General features: G+C 39.8%; 3 protein-coding genes across 3 annotated transcripts; 1 reads left to right on the top strand and 2 right to left on the bottom strand.

Annotated features, from left to right (window-relative positions):
• Positions 1–3,271: 3,271 nt before the first annotated feature.
• tapbpl (TAP binding protein like) lies at positions 3,272–9,983 on the top strand. The gene is made up of 8 exons (XM_075465795.1): positions 3,272–3,596; positions 3,917–4,129; positions 4,214–4,483; positions 4,600–4,800; positions 5,663–5,830; positions 5,920–6,023; positions 7,294–7,519; positions 7,725–9,983. The coding sequence occupies exons 1-8, from the start codon at positions 3,548–3,550 to the stop codon at positions 7,790–7,792; spliced, it is 1,299 nt and encodes a 432-aa protein (XP_075321910.1). The 5' UTR covers positions 3,272–3,547; the 3' UTR covers positions 7,793–9,983.
• An 892-nt stretch (positions 9,984–10,875) lies between these two features.
• On the bottom strand, positions 10,876–16,266 carry LOC142380181 (vesicle-associated membrane protein 3-like). Its single transcript, XM_075465794.1, has 6 exons — positions 15,831–16,266; positions 15,518–15,590; positions 14,106–14,253; positions 13,632–13,790; positions 13,231–13,282; positions 10,876–12,869 (listed from the first exon to the last, which is right to left on the bottom strand). Coding segments are annotated over exons 2-6 (378 nt in total). The 5' UTR covers positions 15,520–15,590; positions 15,831–16,266; the 3' UTR covers positions 10,876–12,852.
• A 2,436-nt stretch (positions 16,267–18,702) lies between these two features.
• Positions 18,703–21,521, bottom strand: mrpl51 (mitochondrial ribosomal protein L51). The gene is made up of 4 exons (XM_075466702.1): positions 21,351–21,521; positions 21,049–21,142; positions 19,480–19,587; positions 18,703–19,104 (listed from the first exon to the last, which is right to left on the bottom strand). The coding sequence occupies exons 2-4, from the start codon at positions 21,137–21,139 to the stop codon at positions 18,908–18,910; spliced, it is 396 nt and encodes a 131-aa protein (XP_075322817.1). The 5' UTR covers positions 21,140–21,142; positions 21,351–21,521; the 3' UTR covers positions 18,703–18,907.
• Positions 21,522–22,297: the final 776 nt, after the last annotated feature.

The following is a 22,297-nucleotide window of genomic DNA, read 5'->3' as shown; positions in this document are numbered from 1 at the left end:
GGGTAGAGTGTTGGAGATTTGGATTGAGACTGATGAGAATTGCTATTGTGAAGAGTTTGGATTTTGCACGTGTTTCATTAAACACACCTGCACCACTTAAAGGAGTATTCCTTGGTTTTTTGCTTCCGGACTGCTCGACAAGTTGACATCCATAACTGACCTATCTCCCACTAACTCAGTGTTATTATTATCGTTTAGACATAGATGAATGTTCAGCTCCAGAAATTCTGGAGGTGGTGGAACAGGAGACATGCAGCAATTTATACGCTTTGAAAAGGAACTTACCAAACCTGACAAACAACATGTTCTGTGCTGGAATCCCTGAAGGCGGGAAGGACTCCTGCCAGGGGGACAGTGGAGGTCCCTTCACCCTGACTGAAGATGGACAATTCTGGGCAGCTGGGATTGTCAGCTGGGGTGAAGTGTGTGGAAAGAAGGGAACATATGGAGTCTATACCAAAGTCGCTAACTACCTGGACTGGAACTTAACATATCTGGCAACACTTGGAGTCTTAGAGCAAAACACGATCAGATTGCTCACTATTAGTTGTGTTATGGTAAATTCGATGTCTGCTAACCTTTTGTCTCTTAGATGACACCTTGTTGTAAATCCAATGTCTGTAGACTATTCGTCTCTTGATTAACACATAGAAAATAATCATTTGAATGACCATTGTTACCAGATTCTACACCCTTCCCCAAAGTGCGAGACTTTCCCCCAGGGGGTGTGGCAAGGAGACAGTTAAAGAATACACACCTGAAAGAATCAAACCCTTCCTCTTTCTGTATAAATGCTTCTGATTTCCTTTGTGCTGGGTCTCTTCTCACCATGAACGCTGACTGGTGAGGACTGACCTCTTTTGCAGAAGAAAATAAACACGTGGCCGGCCGGCACAAACATTGAAAGTCTCTATTTCACTTCTCATCAGATGTAATAGGAAGGTAAGCAAAATCTTAATAGGGAGTTAAGACAATATTTCCATAACAATTGCTTTACAGTTTGTATAAGAATATTGATGACTTTATACTTATTATTTACAGTTCAAGATGCAGATGTCATCAGAAGCTTATTAGCTTTGTTTGCATAAACTAAAGTGACACAACCCCTGTGTCTTTTAATGGCTGTTCATACTTAATGCAGTCAATAGCTCAATGTTCACAAGCAAGTTAGAGGAAACTTCCAAAACGTTACAAAAAAGACCAGATCAGGCACATTCAATTAGCCTTGAGGGTAATTTATAATAAATACGCATAAAAGGCTATTTTCCTTTCATTTCTAAAGCCAAGGAGGCTTTAGAAATGAAAGGAAAATAGTTATAAATGTTAAGGGATTTCTTTTTTATCTCGATTGTATGCATGTTAGATGCTAGATTTTGAATGTAAAAGCCATCAAACCTTTTAAAAAAGATATTTGAAGTTTCTGTTAATCTTTGTCTGATGCAATGCAGTATATAACACCAATAAAGCACATAAGCTTCGCTAATGCTCTTTAATTTCATTAAAGGGACACTGTGTAATATATTAAGTCATTTATTAGCTCAAATCAACATATTCATTCATAAATTAGTCCTCATTGTTGTAAAATGATCTCTGTCAACAATCTCACTTATCCTCCTGAGTGAAGAATAACTTGTCTGTATCTTCATAGAGCGGGCAAGCTCTATGGAGGCTGCCATGTCCTTCCGGTCTATGAAAAACGACGAAGTGCCGAGAGGGACATAAAGCACTTTGAATCGCGTTTTCCCCAACGCCAGGCCTGCAAGCAGAAATTACGTCATTTTGACGTCACGTTTGCACGCAGGTATAAACAGAGCCAGTCTACGCCATTAGACATTGTCTGGTATAAACCAGTCTGAACGGCCTGCACTTTTGTTCGCAATGGAAGACCATAGTTATGCCACACCACAGGAGAAGGGATCCTCGTTGCCAAAAAAGCGAAAAAGAGAATCTTGACACATACCGCCTGCCATAGTTCAACAAGTTGCAACGCACATTTGAAAACGCGAGGCGCTAGAGAGCAAATTTACGATGGAGTATTGCATTCACTCAAAAATAAAAAATTCACCACGTTATCTCATAATTACGAGATAACTATCTCATAATTACGAGATAAGATCTCAAAATTACGAGACAGTATCTCATAATTTTGAGATAACGTGGTGAATTTTTTATTTTTGAGTGAATGCAATACTCCATCGTACAAATTCATTCGACTTTGCAAAATAAAATCCAACCACTAGATATGGGAAGAAATTACACAGTGTCCCTTTAAACATTCACCTCTGTAATTTATGGAAAACTTTTATTTCCATGTATTTCATGGGTAGATTATTTTTGTTTATTATATAAATTATTATTGTGTCAATACTGCAGCATATGGGGCGGTCGGTGGCATAGTGGGTTAAGCAGGCGCCCCATGTACAGAGGCTGCAGTCCTTGCTGCAGCTGGCCCCGGTTTGAGTCCCGCGCTGGACGGCCCTTTGCTGCATGTCTTCCTCCTTTCTCTCTCCAACTGTCCTATCCATTAAAGGCATAAAAAGCCCCAAAAAATAAAAATAAAAATACTGTAGCATGTAAAGTTCTTTGTGAGAAACTCCCATCCTATTTCTGTGTTAATGCATAATTACAAAAGTATAAGGTAAGTAAACTATTCATTGTCATCATTTGGTTAAACAAACTAGAAGTTAAAGAGCAGGCTGTGCATGTGGAGAGGTTGCAACATTGAGACTGACAGGTAACATAAAGAAACTGATTTTAAACGTGTTTATGCTCTTTGTAAAATGCCAGGAGATCCACAGAGCTGAACAAGTGACTTTTTGGTGTAATGGCTGGGTAAAAAGGCACAAACAGTGGCTTAAAACAACATAACTGCTTGAAACAAGTGAAAATAGTTGACTTTTTCAGTCTAAAATGATCCCATTATCACCTTTAAAGCTCTTTACATATTACACCCAGTTCAGGCTGCAGAATACTTTAACCGAACTGAGGAAAGATTCACTTGTTTACCCTTATGGAGTTTTAACTTGCCGTCTCACTTTTTTTTTTCTAGTTCTGTAGCTTGAAATCAGATCTCTACATTTGTAATTATTTGCTGTACATTAAAAATTAATAAATAAGGCATGCAGTGCCATCAAAGCTTTCAATTTGACTAAAGGACGGCCGTATGTGCTCGTTTCCATAGTGACGCATGACCTTCTTCCTGCTGCTCTCTCATTGGACGATCCCGCGTCAGCTTTCATTTTGACAGCTCTGCTGCTGCACTCTGCGCATACTCTGGACAGACAACCCCGACTCAGCTCCTGCACTAACGCAAGTTTGATTTTAAAGTGAATTAGCATTAAAATTGTCCTGTAATTGAACCTCATTTATGAAAAATAAATAAATAAATACTAAAAAGCTCTCGCATGGAAAATAATTAGCATTAATATGATACGTCGGTAGCTTTTGAAAACAAAAGTGAAAGTGGTGTAGTGCATTCTTAGTAATTATTTCATTTCATTTGGTCGGTCCACACTTTTTAAAAAAGACACGAAGTTTCTGCTCCTTGATGATGCTTGAAGTAATTTTGTTCGGATGCTTCGTGACGTGTGTGTATGGTAAGATGGTATTTACAGGCATCGTCGTTATGACGATGGTCATAAATGTTCAGCCAATGATGACCTTCAGCTCAGAATACCTAATTTTTTTAGAAGTATTTCACATTGTCTGATTTCTTGATACTTTTAGGCATTTTCTTGAAATAGAACGAGAACTAGAACTCGTTAAACTTCACTCATAGTTGTCTGCTTCTACAAGTTAAACTGATGATGACAAAATGAGTAGACTCAGTGAGATAAAAAGAAGTGGCACCTCAACTGTAACAACTGTAAAAGTTGATCATTATACATTTTCAAGAAGCTTTTGTTGTGCTTTTCAGCTGATGGGGTTGCAGATGTCGTACTTTCTTGTACTCTGGTGGAGGAGGGAGTTGGACTTGGTGGAATGGGAGGTGGCGCTCTCTTCACCCGGACACCAGCCACTCTAGTCCTTCGGGATGTTGCAGTGGGCCCAGACGAATCTCTTGAAATGCTCACTCCATTTGTTCCGCCCTCAGTCCCTGATCCAGAACTCATCCTGTTTGAGACCAAAGGTTTCCCCCTGCATTCTTTATGTAGAAAGATTTGTGTAATATAAGCATAAACTGCGTTGAACTTATCTCATTTCACTGTGGCAGTGTCTTCACCCGAGATCCCCAACGCAGGCGTGTTGCTCCACGCAGACTGCAATGAGCAGGAAGTGATGTGTGAAATAAGTCGCTACTCTCCTCGGGAAGAGCAGGAAGGTTCAGATCCGGCCTTTTTTATGGTGTCCCTCAGTGTGGAGGGACTTGAGGTCAGCTCGTCACTGATCCTGCAGACTTTAACAGTAGAAAAATATCAGTCACAGCTGACACAAAACAAACTTGGTCTGCCTCTCAGCCAGTCAGGAACTCTATTGACTAAAGGTGAAATCCAGAACTTGATATAACACCTTGCAAGAAGATTTATTACTGTTTTTTTCTAGACAAAAGCCTAATTCCTAAAGCATTCTTTCTGCTGTCTTTACCTTTTTGTATCTTAGTTATTTTCCTGGTGTTTTCCAATATAAAGTCTGTATCTGCCCCCCTGAGAGGTCATGCTCTCCTCAACTGTGGCTTCAAGCAGCAGGAGATACCACTATCACAGGAAGTGGGTGTCGAATGGCGCCTGCAGCACAGGGGAAAAGGCCGAAAAGTACTTGAAATGAAGACGGAACTGAATGATACAGAAGAGAACACAGTAGGTGAGCATTATCATGCGTGAAAGGCTGAATCAAGTTTTATGCAAACTTTTAAGGAGTATTATTAGTTGGTTTGAGAGGGATTGTGCTGATGTCTCGTAAGGTTAACTGTGGGAATCTCAAACTTCTTTCACAAATGCCTTTTTAAGCTGGAACTGATTTGCCTTTTTTGCGCACTGTGAAGTCACTCTGTTTGGCATGAGTGACGTGTCTTTTTTGCCTATAATAAGGTGCCACGAATAAGTAAATGGTAAATGGACTGTGCTCATAGTGCTTTTCTAGTCTAGTTGACAACTCAAAGCATTTTTACACTACATTAACCCATACTCATTGCAGCACATGTTAGGCTACATAATGTTCTTTTCTCTATCACACACATTCACTCACTGATGGATGCATCAGAAGCAGCATAGATAGAGAGCATGTGGTTCGAGGCAGCCGGGAATTTAACCGCCAACCTTCCGAGTGGCAGACGACTGCTCTTTTTTGCAAAAAGCTTCAAACTGAATCACCACCATCTCACCCTCCACTTTCAAGCATGCATAGAAAAACTATGGTGGGCATAAAAAAACACAAGCAGTCTCTCTAGGTCTGTGTTTGGTTTGTCCCTTCTGAGATACTGTAGAAACATGGCGATATACCGTGCTGGATGGACTGGAGGAGAACCTGTGTTGTTTATGAAAATGAATTACTGCCTGTATAGTAATGAATTCACGACAATTCTTATTTCTATGTGATCCTACACCAGTGAAAACATAGATATGAATATTATATTGCAATCCTCACAATAGAGTCCGCACAGTGTTACACATTTAAAACTTACACAAAAGGAGAGTATCATCACACAGCTTTTCTCCGTCCTCAGTGCATGGTGAGAGGAAGGGCTCAAGCATGAATGCTGCCCAGGTCGTCAGTGAGGGGAACGTCTCTATGACTCTCAGCAGGCTGAAGGTTGTCGATGAGGGAACCTACATCTGTACAGTCAGTGTTGGTCATTTCCACGCCCAGCAGGTCATTCAGCTCCATGTTATGCGTAAGTTTTTCTCAAATTTGATTTGTCAATTCTTAAGCATGTCTTCTTTTATTTTCTGTCAATTCTCCTCTTGTTCATCTACTTTCTAGAACCGCCGCATGTTTCACTATCAGTGGAGAAGTTGGTTTTGGATAAAAAGTCTTCCCAGACCTTAAGCTGTCACTGCAGTAAATACTATCCACTAGATGCAGAGGTCAGTAGTTCTGCTTTACTAACCGTCACAGCTTTATGGGTCATCTCTTAAATGACAGCCCTCTTTAATAACTCCCAAAGATCTTGAGTTTAATTTTATTGGTGTGAGAATCTGCAACTTTATGAAGCTTTACAGCAGTTTGTTTTGCTCTCACACTAGGTAGGGTTGTTTTCATCTCCCATATGGCAGCTGTCTTCAATGCCAAAACACAACACTTGTTCTGCATCACAGCACTGGCAGACACAGATAAACATAAAGGAGGCATGAGGGAAATACGCCTCATGTAATCATTTCAACTTTGAAGCTGACGCATTGTCAAGTCTGTCGTTTAACAAGCCACAACGTGCTTGTGCGGAGGAAGGAGCCGTGGTTGGATGGGGCAGAAAAATGCTGCGCTTTTAACCATTGGCCTCTGTGAGTTGTAAGAGTGAGACAAGTTGGGTCAGTGGCACAGTAAGTTTAGACAAAAGCATTACATTGGTTCAATAAAAAAGAAAACCCATCATGGTTTGGGATAATTTACATTTTTACATCGCCACCATCACTTACATTTATGCCATGTTACAGGTTGCCATGGTTACTTCTAAACACAACACACAAGGTTAGAAATGGATCACAGCTTAAATCCAGCTGATATCCATTCAGTTCTCAACCATATTGTCTTGGAAGCCATTTTACCCTTCACACGCAGCTGTTTTAATGACCACTAGAGGTCGCATGTTCTCTAAAAGTAATCACAGTCCATATCTGCCTGTATGCACATATGTGCACGTTTTGGTGAGGAAGGCAATGTTTGTGCAAGTCCCTGTCATAGTCATTTTCTTTGCCCCCTGTTTCATTTCTTTGAGGTTTGACTGACACTCTTTAAAACCAGCGATTTCATTACAGCTTTTCTGTCTTTCTTTTTTCTTTTTTTGGACCTGCTAAAGAAATAAAAAGGTGTAAGGACTCCTTGGTCATCAGTAACTAAGTAGTTTCAAAGAGTAGGAGGAAAAACTGTTGGTGTGGCAGATTTTCATTCTTATACTTTGAGATTTAGGAAAAGTTAGTCTGAGGATCTAAGAACAGCGGCAAGTTCAGATACCTTTAAATTTAGCCTTGCTTTGTAAAACCCTCATTTTCTTTAAAAAAAACAACCTAGGCTACGCCTGTATTTATTTTTCTGCTGTTTGAATTGCACCAACTTTACAGGCAAAAACTGCTAGAATAATGTGGATATGTGTTGACTGCTAATGAAATAATTTTTCTTTTGGTTCTCTCTCTCTTTCAGATAGAGTGGCTTTTCCTCTCTCCGACAGACACCGAGCCTGAACTCTTTAAAGATCAGGGATCCCTGAGCAGCCATCGACAGCACGGTGATGGCACATACTCGCTGTCATCCCACCTTACCGTGCCCCCCACCCTCTCCGCAGGAACCAAAATCACTTGTAGGGTGTCACACCGAGCCCTGGAAGCTCCTCTACATATCAGTCTGATAGTAGAAAGTCATGAACCAGGTATCAGCAGCAACAACAAGCCACTCTGATTAAAAGTCCATTGATTTCTTTAGCCTAATTATCATTTTCATAGTTACCTTGAGAGATCAATGATGCGCTTTACACACCTGATACTGTATCTTGAATCGTGTGCGTGTTTGTCTGAAATGTTTACAAATTCATAACTGTGTGTGTGTCTTTTTTCTTTTTTTTTGTCACTTTGCAGATTCCTATTGGTGGATCCTTGGATTCCTGGTCATCACTGTACTTTTCTTCTATCAGGTCATGAAATAGGTTCGTCATAGATCCCCCTGACTTGAGACCGTGTCATTTTAAGTCTATATGTTATTACCAGTTGCAGTGTCTCCTTTCATTCTGGTGACCAAAGGATGAGCTGTAAAACACACACATTTGTGGGGAAAGATCAGTACATATTTACTGTATATTCTGATCTAGCTGTATAATTTATTTGCTTGATACATTTTGTGTTGATTATTGGTAATTATGTCATGGTGCACGATGCAAGTTTGGAAGTTGTTTTTCCGTACCCTGTAGTACTTTAAACTCCAGGCTCAAAATTACAGCTATCACGTCACAAGCTACTTCTCAGCACATAAATGAACAACTGTGCTTTCATTACAGCATTTCTCCTTCAGTGATTTATTAACCTTTCTCCACTATCAAAAGTATAACACATTAACTTCATTTTTCCAGAGCAGAAACACCAGCCTGAATCACCCATGTTGATCTTTTTTTTCTTTTCTTATAACATTTTGGTAATTTTGCAGTCAAAAGTTTGAATGCCTTTCCATCCCATCACACTACTCGTCCTCTATCACAGAAACCTCCCAACTTGCAGAAATCATTAAAAAAAAAGAAGGAAAAAAAGGTCCATATTAAAGCTGCCGTCGACAACTTTTTTTTAGTCATATTAGCTTGAACTGTCATGGGATTCTGGAAGTAGAATATTAAATAGGCTGTTTAGGAAAAATCCCGAATTCTGTAGCTCCCTCTAAAGCCTGTAATCGTGCCTGCAAAAATCGAGCGCTCCCGGCTGTTTTTAACCAATCACGTTAGGTTTATTATTGATCTATTATCTGAGCAGAACAGTCACCAACCACGTCTTCCATGCTGAGCATGAGTCTGCCCCCAGCTTGTGTGCGCGCACACTGGTGTGAACTCACGTGCACAACCTCGTCCACAGAAGGGGAGGGACCTGAAAGTTGTATCAGTTCGAATTTTCCGACTTTAGACTCGGAATTTTGAAAACCTGCCGACGGCAGCTTTAAGTACATAAGAAAAAAAATTAGTAGTTTTGCTGTGGGCTTTAACAGAAACTTGAATCTCTTTCAAATCCTTTATGTTTTCTGTGAAGTTTTTGGGCTTATTTTAGCTTCTCTGTTAAAACAGTATAAGCTGATGTGCCTTTTAATTTCCATGTTTTGCTTAAACCTTTTTCCTGTTTGAACACTGTAAACCAGTTCTGAAACAACTCAGTCTATTAAGATCTCCGGCCCGCTCACTCACTCAGACGTTACTATAAGAGTCTTGCTGTGAAGCATTTAAGTGGAGATCCCAAAGTTTTCAAAGCCACCAAATGTTTGACCCTTTTTTTTTTTTTTTTTAAATGAAGTGTTTGAAATGATGAACAAGACATCTGTAATACTAATATGTTTCGGTACTACCAATAATCTTTGGTTTCAGTAGGGGATTCAGTATGTAACTTCCATGAAAAGTTGTAAATTCAACTGGTTCAGATTGTAGAAGAGGAGTTTGGGAGGGATTTTGTTGTTGTGCTGTTTTGCTACTGTTTTAAATGTGACATTTTTCATAACTGTGATGTTAATATTTTTACTCTTGTAATTCATCTCTGAGATTGAACGATTTTGTGACTCATCAACATTGGTTCTGAATACAGTCCTTAAAGTCAATGAAGATAACCCAATCGAGACAAAAATACAACACTTTGTCATTTATTTATTGAAGAAAATGAGTCAGTGCAATGTAATAAGTGTAAGTGCTGTAACTATTTCATACTTTGAGCCTGATACATCACAGTGCTGCAAATGTTACACCAAGAGAAAGAAGTAAGTCTCGGGTACTTTTGTTTTATTCACTACATCCTCAGATCTAATTTCAGCACAAAGCTGCAGACAATTAAATAAAATGGTCACATTTGCGCAATCAATGGATCAGTCTGATTATCAAACAACATGAGTAACTAATTAGATGTTATTTGGATTCAAACCAAATAATTCATAATATCAAACTAAATTTGGTTATTTTACTAACCAAACTCCTTTTTAGAATTATAGTTCTGGGCCAAGGTGCATCGTGCATCCATTTGTTGGGACTGCACCCACATCTCCTTCATATGACTGTTTAAAAAGGTTTTCATACATTGGGCAAAGACACTCCTCTTACTCGGATGATGAATTGTCTCAAACGTTTTATCAGAGTATGTTTTGCATGCTTACAGATAATTGTAGTCAGTCATAACTCTCCCTGAAGTTGTTGAGATTACGTGCCCCAAACATTTAATGTCTCACTCTCTGATTATACTGAAAAATATGTGGAAACAAACCACCTGCGACCCGTGCAGGGTGTACCCCACCTCTCTCCCAGTGGTAGAGGTTATGCCATTACCTTTTCACATTTTGATGATTTTACCATAAAACTTCCCATAAGTGCCCCAAAGAAACAAAATAATGAAAAGAAACATTTTACCTTTCCTTTTTTCTCAATTCAAACATTAAAGGGCTAACTCAATCTCATAGTTACAACATTTTACTGTCATTAAACTATTCATAACCTAACAAACAAAATTTTATTCTTTACTTTTGAAAGAGAAGGATAATACAATTCTGCTTATCTCAGAATAGAATGACTTTGACCACATCTGAAAAGGAAATGAACCAATTTTTGGCATCTCCTGGTCAAAGTCCTGACCATAATTAAATAGAAACATTGTGGAAGAACCTCAAACAAACAGTTCATGTGAGGAAACCCATCAACGTCGTCTATTTGGAGACGAATGAGCCTTGAGCAGACTTATAAACAGTTCCTGGAAATGGTTTAGTTGCAGTTTTTGCAAAGGGTGGTCACACCAGTTCCTGAAATCAAGATTCACATAAGTCTGACGATGTTTTAGGCCAGATTTATGTTGAAAAAGTATTTTTGGCACATTAAGCACAACTCTACGTTGTAAATTGATTTGATGTCTTTGGCTACAGAGTTTCTCTTTTATGAAAATGTCAGTGAAACTCGGAACCTTTTTCATTGTAACAAGATGGCTGTCATTATAATGGTGTTGTTGACTGAAAACATTTTCTCATAACAGAATGTGGCCCAATGTGATAAGAAGAGCTGGGATGCAGTTCAGTTCATGATTTCTTTATTGGCATCAGCAAAAGTGGTAAACATGCAGTTGTTTTTGCAAATCTAGTTGCATCTCTTACTGTTTTTTTAGGGTCACAAAACATATTCTATTATTTCATATGGTAATTATCTAATAATATTGTAGCACAATATCATCAGATAATTTTGGCTTAGCGCTACAGTTATGCATAAATGCACTTTGCACATAAGGATGTTCATATTTTTCACTGTTCAGTCAACTTTCAAAATCAGTCCAAAGAAAGAAAAATGCTCGCGTTATAACCAACACCCCCCGAATACCTTAAGGAATTTATAGAAACACAATTTCAGGAGCATAAACCGACAGATGTGTATTATGGTTCTACTATAACGATACTACATGTCTTTTTTTTCTTTTTTTTTCACTTCGAAAGTTTACTATAGTTGTCTACAGTCTCTAAATATTACTTTTTTCTCTCAGAAGCAAGTGAATTTGGCAAACTTGTGAGCATCGTTGCATTACACATTGCATAAGCAGTAAGTATCCGTTCAGAAAGACAATATACACAGGTCCTTAAACCACTAACAAAAAGAAAATGTACAATCGGCAGTAAGATTCAGAAATGGCAGATACACAAGTTACACAAATAGGCAAAACTATGGACACGGTTTGCCATGCAGGTTAGAAACAAACACCTCAAACTGGCCATTATCGTACAGCAGGTGACAGATGAGCCTGGTCTTATGTGAGTCAGCAGGGGACAGGATGGCCAGGTGGCTCAGAGTTTCCTTATCAGGTCCTCTCTCCCATGTTCCTGCTTTCTGAGAATCAGGCCAACTTAAACAACGAACACTTTGACAGCACAACTCTCAAACCAAGTTGAAATGTGACGCTACACATTCATCTGTATATGGCTGTGACTCTGTCCAAATCAGAGTTTCCTCGGGGGCCTTGCAGTCAGTTTGCGTGTACAGTAGATTGTCTGTTAGTGGGTGCTTTGTGTGTTTGTCTTGCTGCACATATTGCTTTGCCATAAAGCATAATTCCACCACTATTCCACCTGTGGTACAAAAACCCAGGTACAAATTAAGTATATTTACAGGACTACTCCATCAATGGCTGCTCTTCAGTTATGAATTAGGTTTCACTTATTTATGCAGGAAAATGTTGTGATACACCTACTCCTCTCCCTGAATCCCCTCCTCCTTTCCTACACTCTCACACAGTCTCTGCCCCATGTTTTTCATTTCTCCTTCCTTGTCATTGCTGCTGAAATTAGAGATAGAGTGAGAGAAAATTAAACAGGAAATGGAAAAAAATAAAATTACAGGTAAAAGCCTATCAAGTAAACTCTGAAAACGCTACTAGCTACAGTGCTTAGGATCACAATTACACCCACACATACAACAAAAATGATCACAATCTTAATCTAACATGTTAGTAAGTAGCAATGACAGAAGCAGTAGTGACAAAGGGTGCGTTAATTGGACACGTCTGTATCAATTTACTAATGTAGGTCTCTCAAAAGTGACATTGAACAAGCTTTGGTGTTTTTATTGCAGGAAGACTGCAAACTTGTTCAGTCTCCCTGCACACCATCTGTCCCCCTTTTCTTAGGTTGGTTTAGCCCCATGTGTTCCCACGTCTCAAAGATTTTTCCCACTCTCTCCTTCTTTCTTCTTCTTTCGCTCTGTCAGTTGCAGCCTTTAATAATACATGAGGTGCCTTTACAGGAGAGACCGAATGAGACCTCAGTGGAAGAAACAGTTGAGGAAAGCAACTAGAAGGAGGGAGGGAAGGGGACAAAGAGAGCAGAGACACCTATGAACACTACTGCCATGTTTCAGTGCAAGATGATTTGATGGAAGACTGTGTGAAGAGAGGGAGGAGAGGGCTGATAAAAGGGGAGGACTGGCGCTTGGGTTTCTTCTTTTTTTCCTCTCTTCCCTCTTATATCATCCTCAAGTCCATATCCATCTGTAATGATGGGCGGAGCTCAGTAGAAGAAGTACACTGCAAATGAAAAACAAAGCGGAAGTCATTAGTCTCATACATCTGGCAAAACTTTGCTTAAAACAAGAGAACAATCTGTGCTCTCTTTGTTGTGAAGGAATGTTGTGTTACAGTGCATCTTTCATTGTCTGTCAATGAAATCAAAAGAACTGTATCTTCTATTCAATTTCCCATCAAAAACATTAGTCAAGCCTCAGTACCAATAGTGTCATTTAATTACATAATCTGAGGTAGCACAAAGAGCAACATGCATAAATGTGACGTGGGAGGGAAGCCAGCATCTAATGATTGTCTCCTATTTAAAGTAATCAGTTAAACTCATGAATCTTTCTTTTAATAAGATGAAACATCTTTAACTTACGGAATATTATTCCAACCACAATGACTCCAATGATACCCATCATGATCATCATCTGAAAAAAGAAAGCAGAAGATGTCATAAAAGCCTTCAAAAAGAACAGAAAAGCAATGACACTTGGGATTGTTTGTCTTTCTTGTAGTTCAGTTATACAATCCCTTTAATATTTCAGAGCTGGTAGTAAAAACTTTAACAGACGTCTTTCTCCCCTTTTACCCTAAAGCATTACTCCAGGCTTCCATAGCAGCTCATTAAAACATTTTTATGTCATCTTGGTGCATCATTCTTGAACTTTTCCTCCCTGCAGCTCACTACATAATACCAGGCATATGCTTGCCTCAGACTCAGATTACATTATTAGTTTCTCTCCGTTGACAATCAGTGTAATGGACCCACACTAATACCTTGCAGTTCTTCCACCAGTACTTGTTTTTTAGCTTGGCTGCACAGCTTTCAAACTGAGAGGCTCCGGCCTGGAGAGCATCCGCTCTGTCATCCAGCTCTGAAAGCTTCTGGTCCCTGTCCAAAACCTTGTCCACGTTCACTCGCATGATATCCACCACCTAGAAACAACAATGAGACAGCACTTGGCAGTGGTGGAGAGAAAGGGATGACGAGAACAATTTCAGCAAAGTACAGGGTCTTTTCTGAAGCTACATATCATAAAAGAGATAAAAGAATAGTTGTAAATGATTAACAAATTGAAGCCAATGATTATTTAATTTAAGTTATTATTAAATATTAGCTCATTTCTGTCCCAGTGAAAGCAGTGCACATGTTGTCTGACAAGTCCAGATAATTTTGGACTTGGCTTCAACACTCTAACACAGGAAACATCAAACTGTGTCACAGAATCAATCTGATTTAGTCCAGCTCACCTCCTCAACTTGGGCCTGTGTCTGTTGTAGTCGGCGGTTGCTGGAAGTGTTGGGTGGGCCGGGAGGAGCGCCGCCTGGGGCTCCATCTGCACCAGGTGCACCTGGAGCACCTGGAGCTCCAGCTGGTGGGGCAGCATCTGGGGCAGACCTGAAAAAGCCCAAGAAGGTGGATGCTAGTAACAGATAAATGTTTTAAACTGATTCAGATCTGATGCAACATGATTTAACCTTTCAGGCCTGACACGTTATTGCATCAAAATTTTCCAGACACGACTTTAAAAAAAAAAACTATGATAGAAAAATTAGGTGAAGTCATAAATTTACTATAAAAGAGGGCTGAAACTGAGATTTTTATTTCATGTTTTGCAGTTCCTTCAGAAGGTATGAAAGAAACGGTTTTAAGTTTTTTTCCAAAACCCCTCTGCTTTTAGAGGGCTTATTCAAACGGGGCCTTATGTCTGAATGGGTTAAGGCACATGCAGAGGAACTCAATTTGTAGGAAAATGTGCTTTGTGAAAACGCTGCTCCGGGTAAGTGTTAAGAGTGTAAATTAAGAGGAAAAGCTGCAAAATGTGCACGGAAAACAGAGATGTAGAATCACAAGTCTAAAAAAATGGAGCAAGAAAATTAAAGGGGGCAGCAAGCGAGTGATGTGGGGAGTGGGTGTGATGAAAAAAGTATGGCCACTGATTTAAAATGATACATTCTTCTCCAGGATGATGCTAATGGGAAAGAAGATTTGGTGAGGAAGAAATAGAGGAGGCAGAACTTCTTAAGTTATGTTGGGTGGGAGTGAGAGGTGAAAAAAAAAGGGGGCCCAAAAGAAGGAATGGTAAATCCAGCAGGAGGAAGATGAAGGGGTCAGGATGAGATTTAAAACTGTGTAAACAAGCTCTGCAAAGCGGGCAGTCACTGGAGCTGCTGCTGGAATATCAAAGTCACTGCTGGGGGACAAATATTACAGCAATTTAGCGGCAGACCCCAGTTAACATGCTGAAAATTATCATTATGCTCAACAACATTATCCAGCTGATGACTCCAAAGTACCTCAAAACACTAAAGTCTCGATACTGTTTAATTAATTTACTTTTTTTTTTTTTTAAATAAAGAGGCTTTATTAGGTGGAAGCATAAAAAATAAGGCATTTTAACTCAACATAAAGCTGAAGGCTTTAGAAAGACAGCAGTCAAACTCTGAATACATAATTTAGTAGAGCGGTGGTGGAAAATTTCACTTACGTCAGCAAAATCCATCAAGCAGAAATAAATCAGCTCAATCTCATATAATCTATTTGAAAAAACACATTCAAAGAAACTAACAGATCTGAGTATGTAATGATCCCAACCCACTTATGTTGTTATGTTGTTGTTTTTGAGAAAAGAGCGCGGTAGAAAAACCGCATTAATACTCACATCTTCTATGCAGCTGTTTGAACTGACTCACAGGCAGCGGAGGAGGGGTGGCTGTGAGGCAGGAGAGGGGGGTCTGAAGTACAACGCGAAATGGAAAAAAGAGCAAGATCACAGACCAAAAAGGATGCAAATGTGCAGGTGCCTGTATCAAAAAATGTCACCGATTTTAATTAGCAAAGAGGTTTCAGTAAGTATGGGCGTGGAAGTCTTCTTGGCGCAGTGGAGCCGTTCTTCTAGCGATGCATTTATACTGCAAGTCGTCAGCAAAGTACCGCAATACAGAGCCACGTATACAGGTCGGGTGATAACTCACTGTGTGGCTGGTTGGGAGAACAGGAAGTGATGGAGCTCAAAGGAAAAGCGCTTCTTAGTTATAATCCATCTAAGAGAAATCCACGGCTGTTTAGGTTCCTGCAGGGCTGCATCCAGCTCCAAGTGATGCTGAGTATTTGGAGCTGATCCTGGATGCTGACTGAGACGCAGTGCTAATTGGCTGCTTGGGAAGTTGCCTCTACTGAAAGCTTCCAACGAATTCCAGCAATTTCAAAATTAAGAGGAAAAAGTGCAGACAATAGATATCTGCTGTCTGTCTTTGGTTTCTGTCTCCTTCTCCTCTCCCTCTCTCTCTCTCTCTCTCTCTCTCTCTCTCTCTCTTTCTCCCTCCCTCTCTCTCTTGTGGGAAGTGCGGTAGTTTCGTCCGTGCAAAGTGTTACGGCACTGTAGGCAACTGCAATAATGCGTCTCTCCTACCGTCTCCACTTGGACTCGTAACGACAGTGCAGTACCCCCTCCCCTCCCCTATCTCCCCTTACACTTTGCAGTGCTGCAGCTCTCCACGTCGGATAGGGCGGCGGGACGACACTGCGGTACAGTGAAAGCCTACAGAGTGTTGACTCGACTGTTTCCTCTCTGGCCTGGGGTTCTCCCAGCTTCCTCCTCCTGCTCTTGTATCACATTTCCCTTTGCAATATCTCTTCTTTGATTCCCAGCGATGTCATCTTTGAGGCTACAACATCTTTTCCACTGTGATTCAACTCTGCTCAGGTGTAAGAGGAACAGTGATGTCAGTCACTGAAGATAAGAGAAAGGTTTCAAAGACAGAAGAAATAGTAGATATAACTATACTACAAACATAAGCCTAAATGATATACAAATGCAATCCTACTCGTTTGTATGGTTTTTGGAAGCATGCTTGATTTATTCATTGTTTCACATCTGTCAGAGCTACAAGAAGAATTTTAATAATATTTTATGTGAATACTTTTTTAGACCCTTTAAGTGTAAAGTCACAAAAAAGTCAAACATAATGATTTAGTCGTGTTATCCCTTTGTTTGTTAAATGAATGTATGTGTCCAGCCATCTGTTTTGGGCCTTCTGTTTGAACATGGTCTGAAGAGATCCCAATCAAAGCCTGATGCAGAGGAGCTTGGCTGAGCATGCTCTTATCACCGAGCTGAGCTCACCGATGCTCTCGAGTAAACCTCTCCAGCCAGGATCTAACATCTGTAAGAAAATCTTCCCGTAGAGCAGCATACAGCAAAAAGAAAAATGGAGGCACGGACTTGTTAGCCTTGAACGTGTTCTGTAGAATCAGGCGAACGTTGTTAGCCACAGATCCGCGAAGTCCTGCAAATTACAAGGTGCTTCAACATGATTTTCCAAAACATCCAACAGATGTTTGATTGGAATCAGAACGAGATCATTTGGAGGTCAAGTCGACACCTTAAACTACATTTTGATTTACAATGTGGCATGTTGTTCAGCCATACAGCCTCCAGAGAACACTGTTGCTATAAAGGAATGTGCATGGTCTCTAAGAATCTTTTCTCAGGCTGTAGATGCTGAACAAAAATGCAAATCAATGCCTGGACGCCAAGTTCCCAGCAGAACATTGTCCAGAGAACCACACTACCCCTGCAGTTTGCCTGTTCTTATGATGACACCTTTCTACTAGAATCAGCAATAAGAGTTTCACCCACCAGACTGTCATCAGTGATCTTTCATGGGACCACTTTTGGTCGGCAATGACCAATACTGGGAACATGTCACGAGAGCGACAGAATTAGAGATGCTCTGACCCAGTTGTCCAGTCATATTAAAGTCCCTCAGTATGCTTGCCCACTTTTTATGCTTTCAACACATCTGTTCGAGTAGTCTTCTTTTTTTGCTACAGAAGTTTCCTGAGTAAGATGACCTAAAAGCATCTGAGTGGCAGCCATGTTAAGGGCTGGTTGAATCCTCTCAATACTACAGGGCTTCAATATCTCCTAGAAAATGAAGGACCATCCTTTCTGAAAGGAAAAGATAGAAATTCACCCAACAATTCCATATGGCAGCGATACTCAAAGTGGTGCTCGATTATTTTCATACCGTAATCCCCTGACTGGGATTCATGTAAATAGATATTGTAAATGCATGGAAACAAATGGGGACACAAAGTTGAGTGTGAGCGGCACGTGTGTAACAGCATCTTTTATTTTTGTTGGATTTTTCCTTCAGCATTTATGAATTATCAACCCTGATAATGAGTATATATCTTGTGTTATATCTTAACACAACATGTTAAGAAGAATGTATCTAAAGCGATGTTTGCGGAATGTTTTCTAAACAGCTGCAGTTTCAGTGCTGCTGAATCAACTTTACGGCTGATACCAGAGTTTTCCGTCCTTCATTCATCAATTTCATGTTTTCCAGCAAGCTCAAGGAAAAGTGCTTATAGGACAAGACTCTATGGAGGCAACTTTGTTTCGACAGTTTGATTGTACCCATCCTCCTCAATGTTGCTCACTTGCTATTTAAATGATACCGTCCTTTGATGGTTGCCATTTAAACAAGATAATCAGTAATAGTCAGTTTACTTTAATCAGTGTAATAAGTGTTCATAACTTGACAATCATTTAGAGTGCGTCTTTTGGCCCTACAGTGTAGTAACTGTGAAAATACAAGCCGGCAACACGTGTTTTTTGCTTTGTAGAAATATCCCACTGACTTTAGACCATTCTCAGTGATCAACTCATCTGATTTTTGCTACTTTAGTGGATTCTCTACCTTTCAAACCCTCTCTCTGACATTCTCAGCTGATTGTCAAGAACCCTTCAAGTAAGATAAAGGCAGAACTCGTCAGTCTATAAAGTAAAGCAAATCAAGTTGGTTTGCAGGAACAAAAAAAAAAAAAACAGTCACCTATTCTGTGCCATATTTATTATGTATTATCATGTTTTTCGTATCATATTTTGTGTTTGGAAAAATTGTTAGTAAGTTAAAAATAAACAATTAACAAATACATAAAGTCCGAAACACAGAAATATTTTCTTTATCATTTGTGAACCGTGACACGATGAAATCGCAGCGCTGAACTCCCGACAGTCTTTAAAGGCTTTTGATCAGCGTTAGCGGCCTTTGCCGGTGCGGTTGAAGCGTCTGTAGAGGAAGCGGATCCTCTTCTCCAAGTTGTGTCTCTCCAGAGTCAACATTCTGTCTCCCACCATCTTCTTTTTTCTAATTGCTCGCTGCAGTTCGTTTCCTTTAAATGCTTTCAACCAGCAGGGGGCAACAATTAGGTCTTTGGGATGAGCTTTAAAGTCCCCTGAAAACACAAACAAAGAAAAACAAAGATTTGTGTGTGAGTGTCTGCTCAGCTCAAGAGTGGGAAACGCTCAGTCTGAACCAGGATGGTAATTTCCTTAAACTCTTAAAACACTTGATAACTTTCTCTTCCCTCTCAACCAAAGGATTTAACCTCCACTTATTTGAGAATGTAGTAAGACTGTGTATACATTTACTGACGCTCCGCCTTTTTCTGGAGAAGTCAAATCCACTAACTCAGACTAGGACTCGGCTCTTTTGTTCTCCAACAAGCAGTGAAATAATTTGAAGAAGAAAAACTGCCCGAATCGACAGAAGTGCTGTAAACCCTTTCAGTTTAATTACATGCTTTGATTAAAAACCTGAGGACACTTACCTAAGATGCCTATGTTATCATAAACTCCATACATGCTCCTCTTCTCAGTCCACCTGTCGACCTGCTTTGGCTGAGGAATAGCATGCATCCTAATCTGGCAGCATGAACCTGAAAAATAAAACACAGTTTTGAGTGAGTGTATTTGACACTTTACAGTACATTTAGTGCTGCAAAAATTCATTACAAACATTCTAAGAACTAGAATAATATTAAAAGTACAGAAGAAATATTTTAAAGTTTTTACAGTACATAAGCTTATACAGTGCCTGTTGTTAAAATTGGCTTTGTTCTTAGACATTATAAATGCATATTAAATAGTCTCTGTACTTTTCCACTATGCACACGATATATGACCTTAAATGATCCAAGCATAGTGAGACAAAACAATTAGCCTGGGAAAGCAGGTGCAAGATTCACACACACACATTGTTTGGCTTATCCAGAGAACATGACGGTGATGGTGTTGAACCTACTCATGTCCAATCATACTCGGTCGAGTGTAAGTCCAACCTATGAGAAATAATGAGTCATATAAATACGAAATGTACCCGGAAATCGGGGCTCGGTCTAACAAATTTCCTCCGAGAGGTCTGTCGGTCCGGGTCCAGCGCTGATATGCTTCACGTGTGACCACCAATAAAAACTTTATTTAACTTGAGATTACTCCGGCTTGTTCTTGAGCTTCCAATGAAAGAATCAAGCTAACACTGTCCAATAGGTACCGCCTGGTTTAACTAAGATAATGATAAAACTAACGAAGATAACATGTCCTAAAATGAAGGTCAGAACCAACACCTTAACCCCACTGATAATCTTTGTGATGTGTTGGAGAAGACACCCCTCAAAACAAGTTTCTAAGAGACAAATGAATGCAACTTTCACAACATTATGACCACCTGCCTAATGAAGAGTGTGCTCTCCTCATCCTGCCAAAAGAGCTCTGACCAGTCACTCCAGTCACTGACCAGACTGGTCAGAGCTCTTTTGTGTATTGGGTCTGTGTGTATTGGGCTTGTTACCCATGGACAGTATCAGATCCCATCAAACTGGTATCGGGAGAGTTTAGAGGTCAGGGGAACACCTTGGGCTCTTTGAAATGCTTTTTAACCCTTGCTAAGCTGTTTTTGCAAGGCTCAGTGCAAAAAGCTGCTTATTAGGGGAGTGGCGTTGTCATACTGTATGGCTATGGGGGGATTGGTGTGCAGAAATGTTTAGGTAGATGTCAAAATGAAATCCATGCAAGTCCCAGGATGCAGGACTTCCCAGCAGAACATTACATTGGATAAAGATAAGAAGTGTTGCTCACTTCACCTGTCAGTGGTTTTAATGTTATGGCTGATCAGTGTCAACATAAAGCTCATGTAAATGAGTTGATCTAAGGTGATTTATTGTTTCTTCTTTATATTCATTTCTACACTCCTTAACTTGAAAACAGATAAATACTTTTGATCTGTTCTATCCTTGTGTGGTTTGTTTCTGGCATGATTTTATGCAATCTGACGGCCAAGCATTCGCGTTAAAATCATATGAAGTCAACATATCGTTACTGGAAGCGGTGACAGCTCTCACCTGTTGAAACTGTCCTGGCTGTGTGCAGCAGAGTCCCAGCAGACTGACACAAGGACGCTCCAGCCCTCAGCAAACCTCCCAGTACAGACATTTCCTGAGTTATCGACGATAAATCATATACACATTATTGAAATATCATGTAGACAGGACGTTCGACACCTGCTTAATCTCCTGCACCTGTGGACAGACGGATTTTACCCTCTATCATAACAGCGTTAGCCTCGTTAGCTTTCTCTTTACATTGACCCTTAGCTTTAGCTTCAACTAGCACATTGTGTTAGAGTCGGTGCTGTGACAGTTACCTGTTTCCACGCGTGGTGCCAACCTTATTCCAGTTGAGTTTTGTTAATACTATGACGGACAATCAATTATGGGGATGTAACACTTAAATTGTTATGTTATTGACACCGCGACATGCTCTTAGTGGCCGCTTCCATGCTACTCTGTGTCCCACAATGCAACGCGCAATTACCGTATTGTCGGTTTAGCAGCGCCAGAGTGGTGTATTACTCTGAGCAGCGCAAAGTAAAAAAACAAAAAACTTTGCACATCTTATTTTTCTTTTTATCCAGTAGAGGGAGACACTGGTACCAGAGGATTTAATCCAAAACAAACTGGACTTTCTTAGTTGGTCAGCAAACGTCTAAATTGAACCAAGGTATAGCCTACCTACGCCATGTATATTTTTTTCATACAGTCAGTGGTGTACAAACAAACTGGTGAGTGGATAAAAAGTGAGTGTAAAAAGTCTCTGCACCAACATGACAGTTTCAAATACCTACATCACTGCTATGAAAAGATGAAGAAGAACAGGGTAAGCTAAGTGACCTTTAACCATAAAACCTGCAGAAATGCATACAGTAGATATACACTAAATACTATATATGTACTGCAGGCAGAGCCGAATGAATACAAATTACATTGCATAATTTTATGACCCCCCCCCCCCCCCGCACACACACACACACACAGACATATATATATATGTGTATTTACATATATACATATATATTTATATATGTCAAGCTGTTTGTCTTCCATTTTCAATGTGACTTAAGAGAGAAATAAAAAAAAAGAATCCATTAATTTTACCCAAAAGAAAGATTATTATTATTAAGTCAACGTTGACAAAATTTTCAACTTGAGAGGGGAAACATAATTTGATATGATACACAACGTATGTAGACTTTAAATTTGGTCAACTTATATTGATAAGCCCATTTCTATTTCTGGTGCAAATACTTACTTG

Source organism: Odontesthes bonariensis, chromosome 5, assembly GCF_027942865.1.
Source record: "Odontesthes bonariensis isolate fOdoBon6 chromosome 5, fOdoBon6.hap1, whole genome shotgun sequence".
Taxonomy (NCBI): Eukaryota; Metazoa; Chordata; class Actinopteri; order Atheriniformes; family Atherinopsidae; genus Odontesthes; species Odontesthes bonariensis.
This window is presented reverse-complemented; position numbering and strand designations above follow the sequence as displayed.